The sequence below is a fragment of the Daphnia pulex genome, chromosome 1 (genome assembly GCF_021134715.1).
Source record: "Daphnia pulex isolate KAP4 chromosome 1, ASM2113471v1".
Classification (NCBI taxonomy): domain Eukaryota; kingdom Metazoa; phylum Arthropoda; class Branchiopoda; order Diplostraca; family Daphniidae; genus Daphnia; species Daphnia pulex.
The window spans coordinates 4,093,890-4,112,842 of record NC_060017.1 but is presented as its reverse complement, the minus strand read 5'-3'; the positions used below and the strand labels follow the sequence as shown (position 1 = coordinate 4,112,842).

General features: G+C 38.5%; 4 protein-coding genes across 13 annotated transcripts; 3 read left to right on the top strand and 1 right to left on the bottom strand.

Moving 5' to 3' along the window:
- The first annotated feature begins 1,236 nt into the window (after positions 1-1,236).
- LOC124194259 lies at positions 1,237-2,609 on the top strand. Its single transcript, XM_046588368.1, has 4 exons — positions 1,237-1,796; positions 1,949-2,040; positions 2,110-2,178; positions 2,242-2,609. The coding sequence occupies exons 1-4, from the start codon at positions 1,379-1,381 to the stop codon at positions 2,314-2,316; spliced, it is 654 nt and encodes a 217-aa protein (XP_046444324.1). The 5' UTR covers positions 1,237-1,378; the 3' UTR covers positions 2,317-2,609.
- A 2,167-nt stretch (positions 2,610-4,776) lies between these two features.
- LOC124194220 (exocyst complex component 3-like) lies at positions 4,777-8,312 on the top strand. Its single transcript, XM_046588298.1, has 12 exons — positions 4,777-4,928; positions 4,999-5,153; positions 5,272-5,420; positions 5,503-5,643; positions 5,920-6,067; positions 6,146-6,359; positions 6,424-6,824; positions 6,893-7,039; positions 7,116-7,271; positions 7,333-7,491; positions 7,555-7,701; positions 7,763-8,312. The coding sequence occupies exons 2-12, from the start codon at positions 5,064-5,066 to the stop codon at positions 8,252-8,254; spliced, it is 2,244 nt and encodes a 747-aa protein (XP_046444254.1). The 5' UTR covers positions 4,777-4,928; positions 4,999-5,063; the 3' UTR covers positions 8,255-8,312.
- Positions 8,313-8,997: 685 nt separating this feature from the next.
- LOC124194233 (UDP-N-acetylhexosamine pyrophosphorylase-like) lies at positions 8,998-14,086 on the top strand. Of its 4 annotated transcripts, none has more exons than XM_046588329.1 (11): positions 8,998-9,160; positions 11,033-11,167; positions 11,243-11,403; positions 11,483-11,687; positions 11,757-11,932; positions 12,020-12,258; positions 12,349-12,476; positions 12,551-12,691; positions 12,751-12,939; positions 13,240-13,299; positions 13,443-14,086. In XM_046588329.1, exons 2-11 carry the CDS (start codon positions 11,052-11,054, stop codon positions 13,603-13,605), a joined length of 1,578 nt encoding a protein of 525 aa, XP_046444285.1. In that variant the 5' UTR covers positions 8,998-9,160; positions 11,033-11,051; the 3' UTR covers positions 13,606-14,086. The 4 variants fall into 4 exon arrangements, with proteins under 4 accessions (XP_046444285.1, XP_046444304.1, XP_046444295.1 ...); XM_046588339.1 differs by lacking the exon at positions 8,998-9,160 and adding an exon at positions 10,565-10,657; XM_046588322.1 differs by lacking the exon at positions 8,998-9,160 and adding an exon at positions 10,610-10,784.
- Positions 14,025-18,828, bottom strand: LOC124194189 (TATA element modulatory factor-like). Of its 7 annotated transcripts, XM_046588261.1 has the most exons (19): positions 18,696-18,828; positions 18,435-18,604; positions 18,222-18,356; positions 18,044-18,162; positions 17,745-17,961; positions 17,394-17,665; positions 16,914-17,320; positions 16,763-16,853; positions 16,367-16,695; positions 16,217-16,301; positions 16,020-16,134; positions 15,764-15,956; positions 15,496-15,640; positions 15,227-15,427; positions 15,035-15,158; positions 14,796-14,974; positions 14,576-14,653; positions 14,468-14,496; positions 14,025-14,395 (listed from the first exon to the last, which is right to left on the bottom strand). In XM_046588261.1, the coding sequence occupies exons 2-18, from the start codon at positions 18,562-18,564 to the stop codon at positions 14,473-14,475; spliced, it is 2,844 nt and encodes a 947-aa protein (XP_046444217.1). In that variant the 5' UTR covers positions 18,565-18,604; positions 18,696-18,828; the 3' UTR covers positions 14,025-14,395; positions 14,468-14,472. The 7 variants fall into 7 exon arrangements, 6 of the variants coding, with proteins under 6 accessions (XP_046444217.1, XP_046444213.1, XP_046444223.1 ...); XM_046588257.1 differs by having other exon boundaries at positions 14,025-14,496; XM_046588267.1 differs by having other exon boundaries at positions 14,025-14,496; positions 15,230-15,427.
- Positions 18,829-18,953: the final 125 nt, after the last annotated feature.

Genomic DNA, 18,953 nt, shown 5'->3' with positions numbered 1-18,953 from the left:
ATATATATTCCACCTTTTCCTTGGTATGTCACAGGCACGTGAGCTCATTGATGTCTAATTGGATGTAGGTACAACCGGAAGGCCTTTGTTGAGAACATGAAAGGAAAGGCTCGAATAAGACGATCTGCTTGTACGAATGTCGATGACATGTCGGCGGCTAACGAAAGTGGCTTAATTGTCACTGGGTTTTTTTTTGTCTGTAAATCAACTCTGGAGTGGGATGCGCAACCAAATCATCCCGTTTCAATTGAAAAGGCGGCGATTGAAGTTGACATCGATTCACGCGTAAGATCTAAATCTAATTTAGTCTCGAAAAAGCTACTGTCAAATCATTAATTCAATGTGTAGCTTACATTTATTGTACTTGTACGGGTGGGGGGAGGAAAGTGGTTCTTCTAGCTAATGGATAGATGGATAATATGCTAACAGCATGAATAATGGACGTATCTCATTCATGAGCAGCCAGTCGAACTGCCGATGGAAGCCAGGGGGAAGTCCTGAGCAGAGGGACCGTGCTGTATTCCATCAATGTTCTTTTCCATTATGTTGTGTTGGCGATTCTAGCGAAATATTCTTTTCTTCCTAAAGATGCCTTTCCTTCAACTGGTGTTATTCAGATGCATATGTGACCATTATTTTCCAAATATAAAGTGATATACTGTAATCATGGAAGCAGTCCAAACGCGTATTGGTTGAATACACGGTTTTGCCAAGAAAAAATATCACGCAGAATCCACCTATTTAGTTGTTATACGTTCATATTGAAACTCTACACTTTTACAAATGTATACATGAAATAGGTTGACTTAACAGATTGATTAGTAGGTAAAATTAAACGCAATGATTAATATCCAAATAACAATTCGATGTAATAATTAAAAAACCGTTTCAAGGGAAATGAATTCTTAAAGGCTTCCATGCCGCAATTGAATTGCCGACATTGAGGGTCCCAAATGATAATGTGCACCTTGCAAAACCAGTTGGCACAATTTTGGCTTTCACCTCCTTTCATGCAGCTGTTGGATACTTGGGAGGCTTTTCAGTTTCTTTACAGTATATTATGAGCGATGGTGTGATGAAGCTGACAGAGTCTAATCTGCATGGATTATGGAGACTGCGCGTAGGATCGGGATATGGACGAGAGGAGAGCCTTTCTTTATGTCTTGCTGCTTCCTCTCCAGCAGCATCTATAATCCTATAAAAGAGACAGCCATAGAAAGACAAGGAATCACTCTCTGGCTGCTCGCACCGGGATTGCAACAGTTTTATAGCTCCGTATTTTTTCAAAAGGTGTCAAAATCATTTGAGTTGTCGCATCAGCAGCAACATCACTTATCAAACCAAAGGCGGAAACCATCATCTCACAGCATCAGGAGCGATGGATTGGAAAGTTTTCGTACTAGTGGCTATTCTGCCTTCCGCCCTGAGCCTGCCTATGGAATTGTGTTGTCAGAGTAGCAGCAGCAGCAGCAGCAGTATTGCTTCTTCTTCTTTGAATGTCAAACTCGACTCATCGATACCTGTTTCAGATTCGGAAATGCTGGAGCCGTTCATTAGCCCATCGATTAGCAGCAGTTCGAAAACGCCGGATCCGGTGCTGATGCTGATGCCACAGCAGCACCAAGAGTCGCCGTCGTGTTGCGGCAACGATAACGATCTGCCGACAGAAAAGAAACAAGTCAAGAGAACACGAATGAAAATTCGTGGCACCACCAGTAGCGGATTACGTCGAACCAAACGCTTCCCTATTCATCTCGATCCGCTCTATCAGTATCGGTACCTCGCCAGATCGGGCCGTAAGTCTTATATCATGTCTTTCGTAATTTCTTTTGTAATGTCGACCGAACCGAGTTGATGGTATATGCACAGATTATCTGGTATCTACTCAGACAGTTTTAAGTTTTATGAATGATCTGTCGTTGATTTATTATCCGCATTGTTTGTATAGAATGCCCAACGGCGAAGGACGGCCAACCCGAATTTTATTGTCCCACGCCAGACCGAAATGGCAATTGGCGTTGCATCGACGACTTCCAACTAGTAGGACGCTTTGATTCATTATAGTTTTCTTCGAATGAATAATACTCATGTGCACTTTCGCGATTGTAGTGTGACGGTGTGCGTCACTGCCCGAATGGCGAGGACGAACTTCCGGTCTCCTGCCTCTTTTATCGTGTGGTAAGTTACTTGGATTGATCGCTTTGCACAGATAATTAAATTTGTCTTTTCGTTTTTTAAAAGGTTGAAACTCATCTTTTGAGCGTAAGCCAACGGCTTAACAGCGACGAAAACCGACAGCGAGGTGTCCCTCGCTAAAGTGTCCATCCTATAGCCGAATTCTTATATGGTCTCATTATAACAAGCCGCTGCCATTCGTTGTTCTGATTAGTTCCACGTTTCTATGGTAATTCCCGACCATACGTCTATAAGAATTACAGTGCTAGTGTGAAGGCGCCTTATAAGACGCTGGAAATTCCACGAAACGGGACTGGATATGGACACCATTGTGTTATAATTCAGAAAGTTCTGTGCGCAGAGAAATCATCAAATTATTTCATATCATCCTTTCTTGAAAAGAGAATGAATAAATGTCAAATAGAATTCTCAAATTAAACCTCGCGTCGCATTTTTTATTGACACTCCAAATTACGCAACGCTTAGTAAATAAAAACTGAGTTAAAATTCCAAGGGTGATGAACAAATATATAGGTCACACCTCGAAGAAGATTATTCATTTATTATTCCGTGATGTAAAGTTAATTGATTTCTGTGAATTGTTAATAAGCCAGATAGATATCTAAAATATTCATCCATGCAACGAGAAGTTGCGGTCCCAGGAATCCGCAGGAATCGCACGTAAAGACCTTGAAGGATCTGGGGAATTTATAATTCATTCCTAGCCCGGGCAACGTCGTTTGTGAAGACGAAACATTCGAGTTCTAAGTAAGGAAACTCATCCCCAAAACAAATGAAATGGCTGCTCCGAGTATAAAACATGAATAAAAACAACCCTTGGTAGTTGATGGACCTTCATTTCAGCGCTCTATATCGAAATACAATGGATGTAGAATCCCCATCTGGATATGATATTTTGCATAATGGTTATAGAGTGGGATTACAACCGATGCTTCGTTGCGGTCTCATCTCACGGTCGGATCTCCTCTCCCGGAGAGCGGCATTGGTCAGATCGACATGTTATTGCTACGGCAACTCTTAAGCGACTACGCATAGACGACAACTATGTTGTATTATACGGTAGATTTCGAAGGCAGATGGCAGAATGGATTCAGCAGATGAGAGGTATATATATAAGTATAGATGCACGAGCTGCGCGGTCATCGTGTAATGTATGCTGAACCGGGGGTATGTATGTACGGGGGCCGAGCATCAAAGCTGTTCTCTTTCAGTTTGGCTGGCTGTCTCTTCAAATCGTGTGTCAATCTGTTTGGATCGGACGCAATCTGTCAGTCCAGACAAATTTGACCTTTTCACTATTGCCATTAAACATGACCATCGATTACTGCTTTTTGCCATATTATCCTTTCTAGCGCAAGTAGAATGCTACAATGAATCATTTGCCATCAATTTAAAAGTATAACAAATAAATAAAGACTCCAGTTTGGGTTTATCGTAGTAGGTTATACATGGCGGTTGAACATCCGATGCAATGCTGAACGAATGAATTTACGAGCAGTGAAAAGAACAATACCGCTATTATGCCATAATAACGCCTACGGACAATATGCTAATTAACATTTGATGGAAAGAACAAAGTTTCGTCCTAATTTGCGTAAGATACTCGACGAATTAATGCAGCGCCTACGATCCTACGTGAAACAACAACAGTTTTTGTTCAAGAAATCGAGCATCAGATGTTTCTACAACGAAACAATCGCCTAAAAGTCCCGTGGGTTGCCATCTTTATAAACGATGCGTTAGTTTACATAATCCCGTTTTGTTTTCGCTCTGTTTTTCAGATAATGAGACGATCCCTTTTTTTTAGCAAGTATCTCCTATGTATTTTTATTTACTCGATGTATTATTAATGAACATCTTTGACGAAACAATCAACTTACCACTCTACATTTTAACAGGCGTGCTGTGTTGCATTATCATTTCCGCAAAACTAATTGGTAATTGGCTCAATGCTATTATCCCTTTATATTAAGGCAATTTGTTAGGCTCACTTGTTGTTTTACGCACAAACTATAGGATAAAACATAGTTGGACAACGTGCTGTGTTATAATAAGATAAATATTTGAAATTGGGCATTATCAAAAATCGTGAGCATAACGGGATGACTACCGGATGTGTAATTAACGTATAAAATCGATTTTCGAAAAAAACAAAGAAAAATAAAATGACAAAATGTAGAGTAGGCTACCTACCTTCCCAATCGATCCTTTCGCGTTTCCCCCTTACTAATACGGCGCTACGCCAGCCGTTTTTTTTTTTTTTTTAACTTTTAAAATTTTAATTAATAGATTAACCTTTAGTTACTTAAGAAAACAGTCAGCCTACTCGTTGTTATCAAGTGTCACACCCTACACACAAAAAACAAAAAACACCGTGGCTTTTCCCATACTAAGAAAAACTAATCTATAAGATATAGGTCATAGGGGGAGAAACCGAAAAACGCGAAAGAGATTAATTCATATTTAGGTGGGTGCTGTATTTTGTTAAGATGATTTCAAAGATATTGCGTAATAAATAGGAGAAAAATTAATTAAAATAAACCGGCAAAGGCGAGAAGAAATATTGGAAAATCGATTGTAAGCCCCAAAATCGATCTCTAATGAACGCCCAGTCGGCCCAGTGACGAAAAACTGCCAGAGTGACAAATCATGGAATAACAAATAATAATAAAATATTTATCTTAAATATACGAAGGTGATAATTCTAGCAACCACAAGGAGCGGAGAATCAGGTAATAATTGAGGAATCACTAAAATAACCCAAAACTGAATAACAATTGTGACAATTGAATGTTAAACTAGGTTGTCAACAAAACACAAGTTGTTTGTTGTTTTCTTGGTAGTTGTAGGTTTGTGATAATAGAGAAATGAATATTGAAGTTCTTCAAGAAGAGGCAATGCTCTCTGCTTCTGTTTCATTGTCATCAATGTTGCAGCGCCCTGATCAGCTTGAAAAGGTAAAAGCTCATTTTTTGGATTGTTTCCGTAAAAAAACCTTAAAATGTAAACAACATAATTATATGTTATAACCTGATGTTATGTTTATTTGTTTTGTTTTTGTTTTATTAAATTTAGGTGGAGCAGTACAAACAACGAGTAACTAGGAAAAAAACTTCAGTTGAAGCAATGCTGAAAACAGCTGTGCAAAGTCAACTTGATGGTGTGATAAGTGGGCTGCAACAATTGCAATCAGCATTGGTTGATATTAATGACATTCGTCATAGGTATCAAAGCACATTTAAAAATGTTCACAGATGACTTCTAGACTACTACAATTATTATATTGTGTTATGTTGGCATTTAAAGGTTACATGAAATTGAAGAGTGTGTCACAACAATTCCCACACTATGTGAAAGTGTTAAAAATGTAAGGCAAGAACATGTTGTTTATTCACAATATGCTGTTGCCATGGAAAATTTGAAACATATTTTCACTGTTCCAGAAAGGTAACTTTTACATAGTTTTTTAAATTTTAAATTACTGTTTTTCTTTCAATTGAACTACTCTAACTAATTTTCAATGGCAAAATTAAAAGACATAGTTTATAATCTGGGATACATTTTAGACTTTAGTCACTAGCTGCAAGTTATTGGCCAACTAAACATGAAAATATGATGCTAAATTAACTTAGAATTACCAGCTTAAATATAAGAAACTTAGAAATGTTATTATTTCATTATCAATATAGAATATAACCATTAAAAATCCGACTTTTGTTCTAGTGTCGATAAAACTCGCCAGTGGATATCCGAAGGAAAACTTCTTCATGCGCATCAAAGTCTTACGGATCTAGAGAACTCACGTGATGACTTGCTCTACGAACTCCACAGGTTACCTAATCATTCTTTGCAAGATAAGCAAATGCTTAAGGTCTGAACATATTTTCTATTTTTATTCGCACGATGTAAATATGTAATACTCATTTAAGGAATTGTCTCAATCCGACAGGCGTATTTTTCTGGAGTGCAACAGTTGTCAGAACAATTGGGAAAGCAGCTGTGGTTACTTTTGGGTAGATCTTTGAACACAGTTCGGAAGGAACCGCAAGTGATTGTTACAGCAGTTCGAATTATTGAGCGGGAAGAACGTGCGGATGCTTATGCGGTGCAGCGTCAAAAGCAAAGTGGATTCTTGCCACCGGATAGACCAAAAAGATGGAAAGGTGATTTTCAAAATGTTAGTGCACATTTAACACATTTAATCTGTCTTATTATATCAACTTTTAGCAAGAGCACTGGAAGTTCTATACGATGCGGTCGTTGAAAGAATAGAGGGCAATCAATTCGAAGAGAGAGCTGACAATAAAATGTGGCTAGTGCGTCACCTTGAGGTGACTCGTTTGCTGATTATCGAAGATCTTCGTGTGGTGAAAACTCTGTGCGCCCCTTGCTTTCCTCCTCATTGGGATATCGTCAATCAGTTTTACCAGAAATATCACACGAGCATCAGTAAACACCTCGAAGAAGTGATTACAGCTGGCCTGGTTGGCAATGAATTTGTTACACTGTTGTCATGGGTGCTACAGACATATCCAGGTCCAGAGCTTCTCCGACACCAGGATGTCAACATCGACCCTACTTCCTTAGGGCCAATTTTGAGCGATTCTACCATAGAAAAGCTTTTCCAGGTAGCTCCAGAAATTTGTCATAATCTGCTCCTTTATACGTAACTTATGACATTTGTACATTTATTTAGGAATATATAAGTAATATGGCCTCAAACTACAACGACTGGATGCAAAAGACTGTTGATGCAGAGGCCAGGGATTGGAGACGACCCATCGTTCCGGAATCGGACGGCGATGGTCATTATCACACCGAGTCGATCGTTATCATTTTTCAAGTAATTATTCTTAGTTTCTTTTGGCAAATCGTGATGTAAAACGATTATTCACTTTTCGTTTTAACTCATTGTTTAGATGGTGGAGCAAAATCTAAGTGTGTCGCGTACAATAAGCAACGAATTGATGATGCGGGCATTGATTTTGGGACTGGAACAAATCACGCAGTATGGAGAGATGTACCGAGAAGCGATAAATCTTTTCAAAAACAAACACTTTGAAGATAGAAGCCAAGTATTTGCGTCGCAATACAGTTACATTTAGTGAATTACTAATTGGTTCTCTCTCTTTCAAGGTGCCTTATTTTACACACTACATGATCGCAATTATCAACAACTGCCTGCACGCGATGGAACTTTCTCAGCAAATGAGATCTCGGAATGGGAATAAGGGTGATCAAAGTGGCACTTCATCATTTTTCAACAAATTCGAAATTCTTAGCCAAACTTACGATGTAAGGCCTATAACCTATTACTAGTTTAAAGAGGACCCAAACTAATAGTGATTTGAAAATCAGAGCCTTAGGAATGAGGCAGCTGGATTTTTGCTAGATGAGGCTTTCCTGGATCTTGAACCACACTTTCAGGATCTGTTGACTCGCAAATGGGTCCTGTCGACCGTTCCCGTGGATACCATTTGCGCAACTTTGGAGGACTATTTTCAGGTGAGAGTTATTTCCCCGTGCCATTTGAAACACCACCGAGCTAATGTATTATGTATTTCAGGATTACATGCACTTGAGGCCACGCAATTTTGAATACGTCATCCGGCAAGCTGAAATATGCATCACTCGAAAATACATAACGTCCATTTTCCAGAAGAAGCTGTCGTTGAAAGACGAACGAAGAGAAGTAGCGGACAAAATCATCCAGGAAGCTGGGCAAATCGAAGCTCTTTTAGCTCCTGCATCTCTCAGTCGTGCTTTTTCGGCGGATGCTCCTAAGGTCACCGAAGATGCGGCAAAGGCGATATCTGCTTTGGCCGAAGTCATCAAATGTGATTCAGAAATTATAACCCTGGAGCTCATAAACTTCATCAAAAAATACCCCGATGTCAGTCAAGATCAGCTCACGTGTCTACTGAGTCTTAGAGGAGATTTTGGAAGAATTGAAGCCCGCCAAAGAGTGGCCGACTTGTTGTCCAGCGGCTCCAAAGACGAGAGTGCTAGATCGACGATTTTTTCTTTGATTACTGTTCCAAGTTCCATTTTCTCGTAAACACTCTTTCTTTATCTACGCATGTTATCCGATTTAATAAAAATGCTACAGCATTCAATAATGTTTGTAACACCAACGACGATATTGCATTTTCAACGTGTCACAGTTGAATGCGCGTATTTTCCGGGGGTTTCCAACTTCAATTACGGTTCCTTAAGTATCATAACGGCAAGTAACTATGTGTGCGTCACCGAAATAACGTTAAATTTAGTTTTGGCTTTTGGTTTATAGTAAAAAATCGATATGCGTTCTTCCTTACCAAAAGGGAAGCCTAGTAATTTCTCAAAGTATAGCCGTGTTGGGATTACATTTCAAGTAATCTAAACCGATTTTTATACCGTTCATCTCTTGTACTGTTTCACATCTTCACGAGTTATTGTATGTGGCCTAGGTGGCTTATTGGCTTCATTGCTACACAAGGATTGTAAAATTTCCGTTATCCGAAAGTGGATGAATCGAATAGTAGATAAAAATGAACGGTGGTTGGTGGTTTTTTAGTCAAATGTGTGTACGTGTATAGAAATAGGGCAACTTCTCGACATTTTCATAATATTTAGACCGCATTGAATTTCAATTTTAAGCTATTTTCTCCCCCAACAGTGAAAAGGAAACTCAACTTTACTTTTATGCTGCCTTTTAGTCTTTTACTTCGCTTGGAGCTGGTTTGCTTGTGTGCTGAGTTTGAATTGAAGTTAAATGTATCACCAGTAGATGGCCTAGAAGCCCGCTAGGCAAAAAAAAATGAAAAATAAACAGCTGTTTGCACTAGTAGCTGACTAGCTGTTAGTCTGTTACCTTTTTCCTTACGAAAAACCTATGCCGAAACATTACATTTTGACGTTAAGGTGAACAGCGTTTGCAACATGGCTTCAGTTTGAATACTTGGTAGTAACTAGTGCACGGAAGGTGAGTAATAATATTTTCTCGTGGTTTCTATTGCCTTGCCAAAACCGTTTGTCTATTTAGAGTTTTGTGCATCATAGACCCGTTACTCAAGTCCTTTCAAATTAATGGTTCGGTGTTTAGTTTAAAGTTACTTATAGTGTGAGGTGTACTGACACGTCATTTGAAAATTGAAATACTAATCTACCTACATGTGTCACCACTCATCAGAAGCAAAAGTGACATGTTTATCTTGGGCGTCGTTGGGACCGTTTTTTTGTAGATTACGACTACTAGCAATTAAATTGAGTCGGTTACTAGAGATAAGTTCTTTTAGGTGTTTATCGTTAGTGTATAAATATCGGGGATTTTTTCAAATGTCAAACATTCTAAAGAGGCGGTAAAATTGTAGCAATCACAGAAGGAGCACGGTTGCAAGAAAGCGTATATACATTCCACATGTGTCTAAAATATGATGCCAACAAAAGGAAATGATTCAAATGACTAATCTCAGTGCTTTCATCAAATCAAATGATTTCAAGCTGAACATCTTGAATATGCATAATGCCATTTCTTAGAACACTATATAATGGATAGTCCTAAGAGTAATTCCAATAAATGGAATTGATAGTGAATATGTTTAGATTGTTTTAGGCACCGAGGTCACCTAGCTTAATTACGATCGTCCTACATATTTTTGTTATCATTCTCTAGACGTCGACATTTTTCCTTGCCACTTTTATCTTCGCAACGTACATATTTGTATATATCTTTACACAATAGGGAATTAAATCGAGCTTAACTTGAAACAGTAATAATTCTGAATTATTTTATTGTCGTGTTTCTGGGGTTGTATCATTGAATGAGAACAGGTTTTGAGTGTAAAGTGGAAGTTCCGATGGGCATCCTACTATCCTAGTGAAAGTCAAATCCAACGTGCGCACCAATTACGGAATGATTTTGAAAGCATATGACCTTAAGCACTGCGATGCAGTAATGCTCGTAACTCTAAGGCTATCCAGATAGAATGCACATTCTCCTTGAAAGATAACATATTCAACTGATATCCCGAATGTCTTTTTTTTAAATCGTAAATGTCACGTTTCTAATGATAGATTTGTTATTTATGAAATTATTGCTAGTGGCTCGTAGTTAACCACCGCTGACGTTAGGAATTTTGGTGGATCACGAAATTGAGAAAGTTTACAATCCCGAAAAAGAATTGGGTGACTGAAGCGTAATATTTAATGCGCTTTTAAAAATCTCACGAAACTTCCGGATCACCTTGATACCCCAAAAACTTTAAGGAAAAACACGAATTCGAAGTATCTCTGTTGTTTGGGCGTGCCGCTAATGATCCAAGGCCCTTACAACCGTACACTTTCTCTTGGTGTTTCTTTTTTTTTTTTTCTTTTTGCATATGAGAATGTCTAGCGGGTGTATACAACGGTGATAGTCGTTATAAATTATTGAGGGTCTATGTTGCCAGAGCCAGTTGATAACCGGCAGCAGAGACGATAGGTTGTTGTTTTGTTCATCTCTCTTCGTAATCTTTTGTCAGTCGTTGTGTATTATAACCTTGTTCTTGCGACTGTTGGAGCGGCAGACCCTTTCCTGTTTTGCAGCTCCTGTCCTTTCACTGAAATCGGTACACAAGAAAGTTATCTGGCTAGTAGTAGTTTTTTCTTTCTAGCTAAGTATGCCAAGTGAAAGGCAAAAAGAGAACCATTGCCAGAGAGGTTCTCAGTAATTATGTTTTTAAAATTAGATTTGAGTGACTTTCTCATGTTCGATTGTTTTCGCTATGATTTTGGGTTACTTTAAGGCAAAGAGAAGCTAACTGTTATGGGAATTGTTCATCCATCCAATAATCTTTAACGGTTTCATCCCTTCTAGTGAAGAAAATTTGAAAAAAATGGATGTTACCCAACTGGAACAGAAATTGAAAGAACATGGACAAGAACACCTTCTCCAGTTTTGGCCGAGTTTGTCTGAAGAGGAGCGAAGCCGATTGCTCCATGAACTCAACGAGTAAGTTTAGCATTTCTTCGTATTATAAAGACATTTTTTTGCGGTGCTCAACTAACTATTTTCAATATTGTGTAGCATCAACATGCCGGAGGTCATTGAATTCTTTCGCCACACGATAGCATCGGCAAACGACGAGGAAGAAAAACTGGACGAACATTTGCAGCCGATTCCACCTGAATTGCACGGGGCAATTACCCGGACCAGCCCCGAACTGTTGAGGCATTACGAACACCTTGGTGACTGACTTAAAAAAACTCATTAATTATAGTCGGAAGTGCATGATTTGTTATTGAGTTGATATTTTTTTGGGTACAGCCATGGAACAGATCGGCCAAGGTCGCGTTGCTGCTCTGCTCCTAGCCGGTGGACAGGGGACACGTTTAGGTGTCGATTACCCAAAAGGGATGTTCAATGTCGGCTGTCCTTCCGGGAAAACGCTCTATCAGTTGCAAGCGGAAAGATTAGTACGACTCCAGCAATTAACGGAAGAAAGGACTGGGCTAAAAGGAGCCATCCCTTGGTAATTGCAAATTTATTTTGAACCTCTACAATCTGCAAATAATATCATTTGAATTGAATCACACGACAGGTACATCATGACAAGTGAACACACGAAAGAGCCGACCCAGGAATTTTTCCGCCGCCACGATTTTTTCGGACTCAAGGAGGAAAACCTGGTGGTTTTCGAACAGGGAATGCTGCCTTGCTTCTCTCTGGATGGCAAAATCATATTGGAAACCAAGTCGCACGTCGCCAAAGCCCCTGGTCGGTGTCACTTCAATCGCGTCACAAATCGTACGTTATCTGAGAGCAAACAAATAAAGTGAATGCGTTCTTTCTTTGTGTGATAAGATGGTAACGGAGGGCTATACAGAGCCTTGCGTGATCGCCGAATCCTCGACGACATGGAGAGGCGACAAATCCAATACATCCATGTTTACTGTGTCGACAACATTTTGGTCAAGATGGCCGATCCACATTTCATGGGATTCTGTTTGAGCAAAGGCGCCGATTGTGCTGCTAAAGTGGTGGAGAAAGCATTTCCCACTGAGGCCGTGGGGGTTGTATGCAAAGTCCATGGACATTATCAAGTAAAAAAAATTTTTTTTTTGTCCCATTTGATTTGTTTTTCAGATTCAACTTTCTAATATTTTACTTTTTGATTATCTTTTGGCGTGTAGGTGGTAGAGTACAGTGAAATCACATTGCCGACGGCCCAGAAGCGAAACGCTGATGGAAGACTCACATTCAGTGCTGGAAATATTTGCAATCATTTCTTCACGACGCAGTTCCTTCGCAAAGTGATCAGGTCGGTTTAAAGAAACTTTTCCATCAATTTATCCTTTGAATAGTTATTTTCAAAAATGATGTTATCCTTTCAAGTGGTCAAGAAGGAATGTTGCAACATCACATTGCCAAAAAGAAGATTTCGCACGTCGACTCGACCGGCAAAATTTGCAAACCAGACAAACCCAATGGAATCAAAATGGAAAAATTCGTTTTCGACGTCTTCCAATTCGCAAAGTAAGTAGCCCATTTTGGTGTTTCAAAAAATCACACTTGTGTAATACCGCTAATTTTAGGAATTTCGTCGTCTGGGAGGTATTACGCGAGGATGAGTTTAGTCCTCTCAAGAACGGCGATCAGAGTGGCGACAAGGACACACCGACCACGGCCCGCTTAGCCCTATACTCGCTCCATCAACGCCAAGTTTTAGCCGCCGGTGGCGTTTTCGTCGATGACGAAGGCATTCGATTGCCGCTGATTCCCAGGTACGATTTTTGATGACAAACTAAAGCATGAATAGATAATAGATTTGACTTAGAAAAGCAGTATCAAACTGTCATTAGTTTCAAAGTAGATTGAAGTTCAATGTCGGTGTTTCCTGTCTAGACTGTCTAGCATGAAATCTAGTTTGGCTGTTTACATAGTCATTTGCATAGCTCTTCTTTATGTTTGACCCTTGATTGCGTTGCTAGTTAGCATGCTTTAATTACCAAGTTGTCCTTTCTTATCAAATGCGTATGCGTTTATTATTTTTCGGCTTGAATTGTTTGCATGCTACAAAACAGCGCACCCACTGTCGCAGGCCCCGAAGCGATCTCGAAAAATGAGACGAACAACAATGAAATGTAAGTGTTTAGCTCGATTATTCTTTGTTTTTAAATAATAACCTGCTCGCTTCCCTGTACAGAAACAGTAGGTCTTCAGTTTTTTTTTTTTTTAAATTAAAGATATCGAATAGAGGTAATTAATTGGAAATGATTTTTATTAGCCAAAAGACATGTTCGAGACGGGAAGAACCTCTGATTTGCGAGATATCACCGCTGGTCTCGTATGCTGGAGAGGGATTGGAGGAGTTAGTTAAGGGCAAGAAATTCCGGCCGCCGCTGCTCCTATCCAGTCCGTCTGAATCCAACGGCGTTATTGGAAATTGATTTCGTTGAATAGAATCGGATTCAACTTGCGTCCATGAACGTCATGCTTGACACCACAGATTTCCTCCTTGATTGCAATCAAGTTTCATTTACTGCACAGAACTAACCAATTGACTTACTTCAACAAGATTCGCCTTAGCAACCAGACGGGGACCAATCCATTATTTCATAATCGGTTTTCACAAATTTAGCAAGTTCTTCGTTAAAAACAAAAAGGCAAAAGCACTTTACACATCGTACACTCCCTGTCGATTTCGGTTTTACTTGTATGGATGTCATAAAGAAAGCATGAAAAAAAAAATTATATAATTGAAAAATCGAAAAACCTACCGAGTATTTTTTAAATTTTATTTCACTATTTTTGCCTTTGAAGAATGAACAATTTTCTGACGAAATTATTTTTACACGATAACAATAGATTTTCTGTATGGAATGATTACTTGAAATATATTTGTAGAACATAAATACACATGGAAAACAATTTGATATTAAAACACGACGATAGATATTCCCCTTGTTGTACAATAGTATAATAGAAATAAAAAGGAATGCGTATAAAAATAATATGATACATTACAGCCCTTACTCATTGTAGCCTTTTCCTAGCAGCACATTATTTTTTATTTGATGAATAACGTATAAAAGCGCTGAATCTAATACTTGGAAAATAATTTGATACTGTAACCGTTCATCTAAAAATGTAATAATAATTAACTGTTTGTTTAGTAAATAGATTCCCATCGAATTCCTCTTTTTATTAGTCTTTTCTTTCGCAAGGTGATTCCCGACACTGCCGTTTTGAATAGACAAAGGTAAAATTAGCCAACCGAATCCTTCGCCACATTTGGGAGTTCCCAAATACCTTTTTCATGTTTTCATCAAATGATCAATCTGCATTCACATGCAATTTTATAAATATATCCATAAATAAATGGCATCAATATAGTCATAAGGTCATAAACAATATTACCTGGGCTTTGTACATTTCCTTGACATCAACCAAATCCAGTCGCAGTTCTTCATTTTCTTCTATTTTTTCTCCGTACATCTAACGAAAAAAAAGTTTATCATTAGCAGTTCATTAAACAGTTGACGGTGAAATTTTGCGTTTTCATTAAACTGATTGCACTTGCTAAAGAATATGGGAATTTTTTGACTCTTTGCAAGCTCAGGCAGTAATAATCTGTTACCTGTAATAAGGCATTGTATTTTGTTTTCAGGTCTTCGTACTCCTGAAGAAGTGTTTCTAATCGATCCAAACGATGACTTAACTCTTGGTTAGTATTAATCATTTCGGTTAATTCTTTAGCAAGCGAATCACGGGATCTCTCCTGGTTTTGTAATTCTTGCTGCAATTGGGTTACTTCTCCTACATCCAAAAGATAAAAATTGAGACAATGCATTAAAGTCATTTAACAAATTACCCTACCATCACGCGTTTTTAACTGGGCCTGCAAACTTTCAAAAACAGCCGTGTAAGAGCCTGCTCGCATAGCGTCGTAAAGCGTTGATTTCGGTACGGGGGTCACGAGACCGCCATCAAATACCTCATCCTTAAAAAATACATCTTTAGAAAAAAAGGTTTTTTTTAAACATTTTAGGAATAAAAGAAAAACGTTACTACTGTGTTCCACGGATTGCTGGAATGAGACTCAGTAAATGAGCCAGATAATGATAGCTTTCCTAAACTAGGAGTGGGGCTGCTGGTCCTAGACACTATGTCTGTTGTTGAAGCAACTTTTCTCACAATGCTTCCAGAGATGGACATGTCAGGAACGGTCGGGAATACCTGAAATTCCAGTTCTTTATCTTGCAATCGATTCTTTTGTCACATAAAGGATCGTTATAAGAACACCGCAAACGTCAATAAACATATTGTTCAGTATTTACCGTAAAATTCGATGTTTTCTTTCTTTCCTCTTCTAGCGCAATGCATTGCTTTTCATAATTGCTCTCCAGTATTTCAATTTTACTTCGTAATGAAGTAACTTCTTCGATAAGTTGGCTCTTTACCAGTTCTAAACTGAAGTTATCTCTTCACAACGAAAAAGAAAGGCAGAAAAGAGGAAGTAATTAGATAATCTGACGATATTCGGCAGCAATAAAACAAGAAGAACCACTAAACATGAATTCTCGTCATCGAAAATAAACCACTTACTTTTTTCTTGCTTGCTCCAAATTTTGACTGTGGCATTTTTCCTGTTCCAACTGGATACGCAGATTGTGGTTTTCTTGCTCTGCTGTTTTACATTTTTCTAGCGCTTCGTCAACTTGAGCTTGCATCGCAAGATACAGATTTTTATCGACAGCCTCTTTTTGATTGGCTGACAGCAATTTACTTTCAAGAACAGCTAAGCATGAAAGAAGTTAATTTCGTGAAAAATGAAACTGCCAACAAAATAGAAACGGTCTACCTAGTTTCTCGTTGTACATCTTTTCAGATCTTTCTTCGGACAACCTTTGTGAGGTTAGTGCATGCTGCAGCGTATCAATCTGACGTATCAAAGGCTTGGTCGCAGTGGTTAATGCCTTATCACAGAAAATAAAACAAAGTTAACAAAATTAAATGTCATCATTCTTAATCAATATCGAGCTGTAATAAAAATTGTACCTGAGATAGTTCATCGCTACGAGATTCGGCTTCATGCAGCCTATGCATTAATCGCGAAACTTCGCTTTGTATCCGTTCTCGTTCTCTGAAAAATCAAATTTACAAATGATGACGCATTGAAATCAAAATTAAATGAGTTATGTACATTACCTTGAGCGATCACTGTCGACTTCGGCAAGTGACTGGGTCAGTTCTTGGCAACGCATTGTGAGCGCTTGTCTTTCTTCCTCAAACAAACGGCTGGATGTTTCATACTCTAACTGAAGGCGTTGACGCAAAGATACTTCAGCGCTGAGATTGCGCTCAGTTTCCGCAGAATCGCGAATGGCAGCAGTGGCTCTTTCTTCGAGAAGTTTTTGTTCTACCTCAGTGAACGCAGCTCGAAGAGTTTCCACTTCCGCAAGCTTTTCACGCATCATGACTTTATTGGCCAAAAGCTCCTTTTCTAATTGGCTATTAACCATCGCAGATTGTCGAACCTGCATAATTGAAACGTGTTTAGTGCCACAACATTTCATTCTCTAAAATTTATGCACTTCAGCTTACAGCTTCGATTTGGTTCCTCTCGAGTTCTTCTTTCGCGGACAAACACTTGTTCAAACGATCTACTTCACTTTTTAGTTCTTCATTTTGATCTCTAAATGACGGGGGAAAAAATGAACTTGTATTTTTACACGCAATTTGTTTAAATATTTACTTGAATTGTTTGCAACGGACTTCCTCCTCTTTTTCTTGCACTCGCAATTTCTTTATTATGTTTGATAATTGAAGATGTTGCTTGGATAGCTTTTCGCCTTCAAATCTTAGTTGTTCAATAGTTTCGTTTTTTTCTCGAAGTTCCTCTGTTAAACTGCCGTAAGATTCTTGGTTCTGTTGAATCTGTTCAAGTTTCTTGACTAGTGATTCACGCTCAGCCAATACCTGCTGATAGCGTTTTTCAATCGAAGATAACCTTATGGCAAACTCGTCCGATTGCCGACGAATGGTTTCACCCAAAGCCGTTCGCTCCTTTTCGTCATGGGCCAACTGTGATTTAGCACGTTCTACTTCTTCCGATAATGCGTAACATTTCCTGGTATATTCCAATAATTGGTTATCTCGGGCCTTTTGGTTAAAAAAATCAAGGGGATCATAAAAAAGACTGACAAAAATAGAAATGTATATAACATTGAAATACTTCAAGTATTTGATTCAGTTGAATGATTTGGCATTCTGTTTTGAGCGGGTCCGAATCTTGTCCAGTGGAAGTTGCGCTATCGTCACTAGAAGCTTCGGATGGCTTCCGACTATGAGTCTTTGACTCGCTTCTTGAACGGACGGGAGCTACGAGTTGTCTTATACCCGCTTGAGGACTTGCGATGATTTCGATATCCGACGAAGTGGTGGTCTCGATCTCGTCACCTGAGGCAGACGCCGAGGTCTCAGTCTTGATCGAATCCTTCATCGCTTCTGAAGATGTTGTTTTATTATTATTTCAACTTTCTTACTTTAATCAGATCTAAGAAGTTTAGAAAAGACGCCAGCGTACCCGACAGCATTGTTGAAACTTCATCTCTGTTTTGTGTGCGATGGTGGTTGGTTGTTTCTTCTCTGGCATCACTTTTGGTATCACTTTTCCAATCCATATCAGCCAAATCATTTTCAGGACTGATGACGGTAATGGAGCTGGAAACTGACATAGAGCTATGGTAACTTTCATTTACATTCGTTTCTTCTATAGAATCAGTCAGAACCACATGATCCAGCTAAATGACATGAAAATATAACAAAATACAATCAAATACTTCTTATTCCTGAACAACTTTATCATCTATTTATTTTCCTTACCTCATTGGGATTGCTTTTTTTTTCAAGGTCTCCTGCAGGAATGGATGTTTCAGTATGGGTGCTTAAATCTTTAGCTGTTGTTTGAAGTACATTTGAAACTGGGGCCTGAAAAACTGCTGCTATTAAACAAAATTACTTTATTATCAATCGAATGACTTGACACACACATGTTTAGTACTTTTTTGCTGATCTCTTTCAGACTTTGAGTCTGGTTCACTCACTACGACATCTTCTGAGCTTGTTCTGGTTTCATCAGGTGGATCATTTTCCTCTTTCACCAAATTGAAGGATTCAAAGAAGTGTCCAATAATTTCTTGAATGACAAATCATGCAACAGAACTTGTTATTAAATACATTCATCTATCATAGTAGGCAACTGAGATACATATACCATTTTCAATTGGTTTATTTCCAACAGCATCTGGATCTCTAATGTCAAGTGCTTTGTCTATGGTTTTTTGGGCTTCTTTTAGTGCATTTTTAGCCAAATTTGCAATGCTACTGGTATTGAGCCAGCTCATTTTCGATGTAGACGGTAGCCACGTCAGCAATAGCTTTCAGCTTTTAAACGACAAGCAAATATCCGAAAATTCCAAAAGTAATATCTCTCATAAGAATCTAATACAGAAAGCCCTATTTTTTAAATACTTGCCTCATAAACTATAATTGGGCCGTCATTAACACAAATCCAAAAAAACAAAACAATCAAAAGTTGTAATTTCTAGCAGACAAATGTCAGAAAGCTATTGCTTTTTGTATTGCATAACATGGTTGCTCAAAGCATTTATCTACCCTACTTTCGATCGAGTAAAATTTTCCAAAAAATAATTAGCATCGTCATCTATATGACTCTAATTTTCTAAAGAATTAATACAGATACTATGTCATCTTATAACTGGTTTTAAAAGCA

Bases quoted from the DNA above. Each gene is read 5' to 3' on its own strand.
- LOC124194233 (XM_046588329.1), top strand. From the start codon at position 11,052: ATGGATGTTACCCAACTGGAACAGAAATTGAAAGAACATGGACAAGAA. The intron at 11,933-12,019 runs GTCGGTGTCACT...TTGTGTGATAAG, and splicing joins GCACGTCGCCAAAGCCCCTG to ATGGTAACGGAGGGCTATAC. The intron at 13,300-13,442 runs GTAAGTGTTTAG...GATTTTTATTAG, and splicing joins GAGACGAACAACAATGAAAT to CCAAAAGACATGTTCGAGAC.
- LOC124194259 (XM_046588368.1), top strand. From the start codon at position 1,379: ATGGATTGGAAAGTTTTCGTACTAGTGGCTATTCTGCCTTCCGCCCTG. The intron at 1,797-1,948 runs GTAAGTCTTATA...TTGTTTGTATAG, and splicing joins GTACCTCGCCAGATCGGGCC to AATGCCCAACGGCGAAGGAC. The intron at 2,179-2,241 runs GTAAGTTACTTG...GTTTTTTAAAAG, and splicing joins CCTGCCTCTTTTATCGTGTG to GTTGAAACTCATCTTTTGAG.
- LOC124194189 (XM_046588257.1), bottom strand. From the start codon at position 18,564: ATGAGCTGGCTCAATACCAGTAGCATTGCAAATTTGGCTAAAAATGCA. The intron at 17,962-18,043 runs GTAAGGAAAATA...CATGTCATTTAG, and splicing joins AAAAAAGCAATCCCAATGAG to CTGGATCATGTGGTTCTGAC. The intron at 15,428-15,495 runs GTAAATACTGAA...ATGTGACAAAAG, and splicing joins AGAAAACATCGAATTTTACG to AATCGATTGCAAGATAAAGA.
- LOC124194220 (XM_046588298.1), top strand. From the start codon at position 5,064: ATGAATATTGAAGTTCTTCAAGAAGAGGCAATGCTCTCTGCTTCTGTT. The intron at 5,421-5,502 runs GTATCAAAGCAC...TGGCATTTAAAG, and splicing joins ATTAATGACATTCGTCATAG to GTTACATGAAATTGAAGAGT. The intron at 6,825-6,892 runs GTAGCTCCAGAA...ACATTTATTTAG, and splicing joins CCATAGAAAAGCTTTTCCAG to GAATATATAAGTAATATGGC.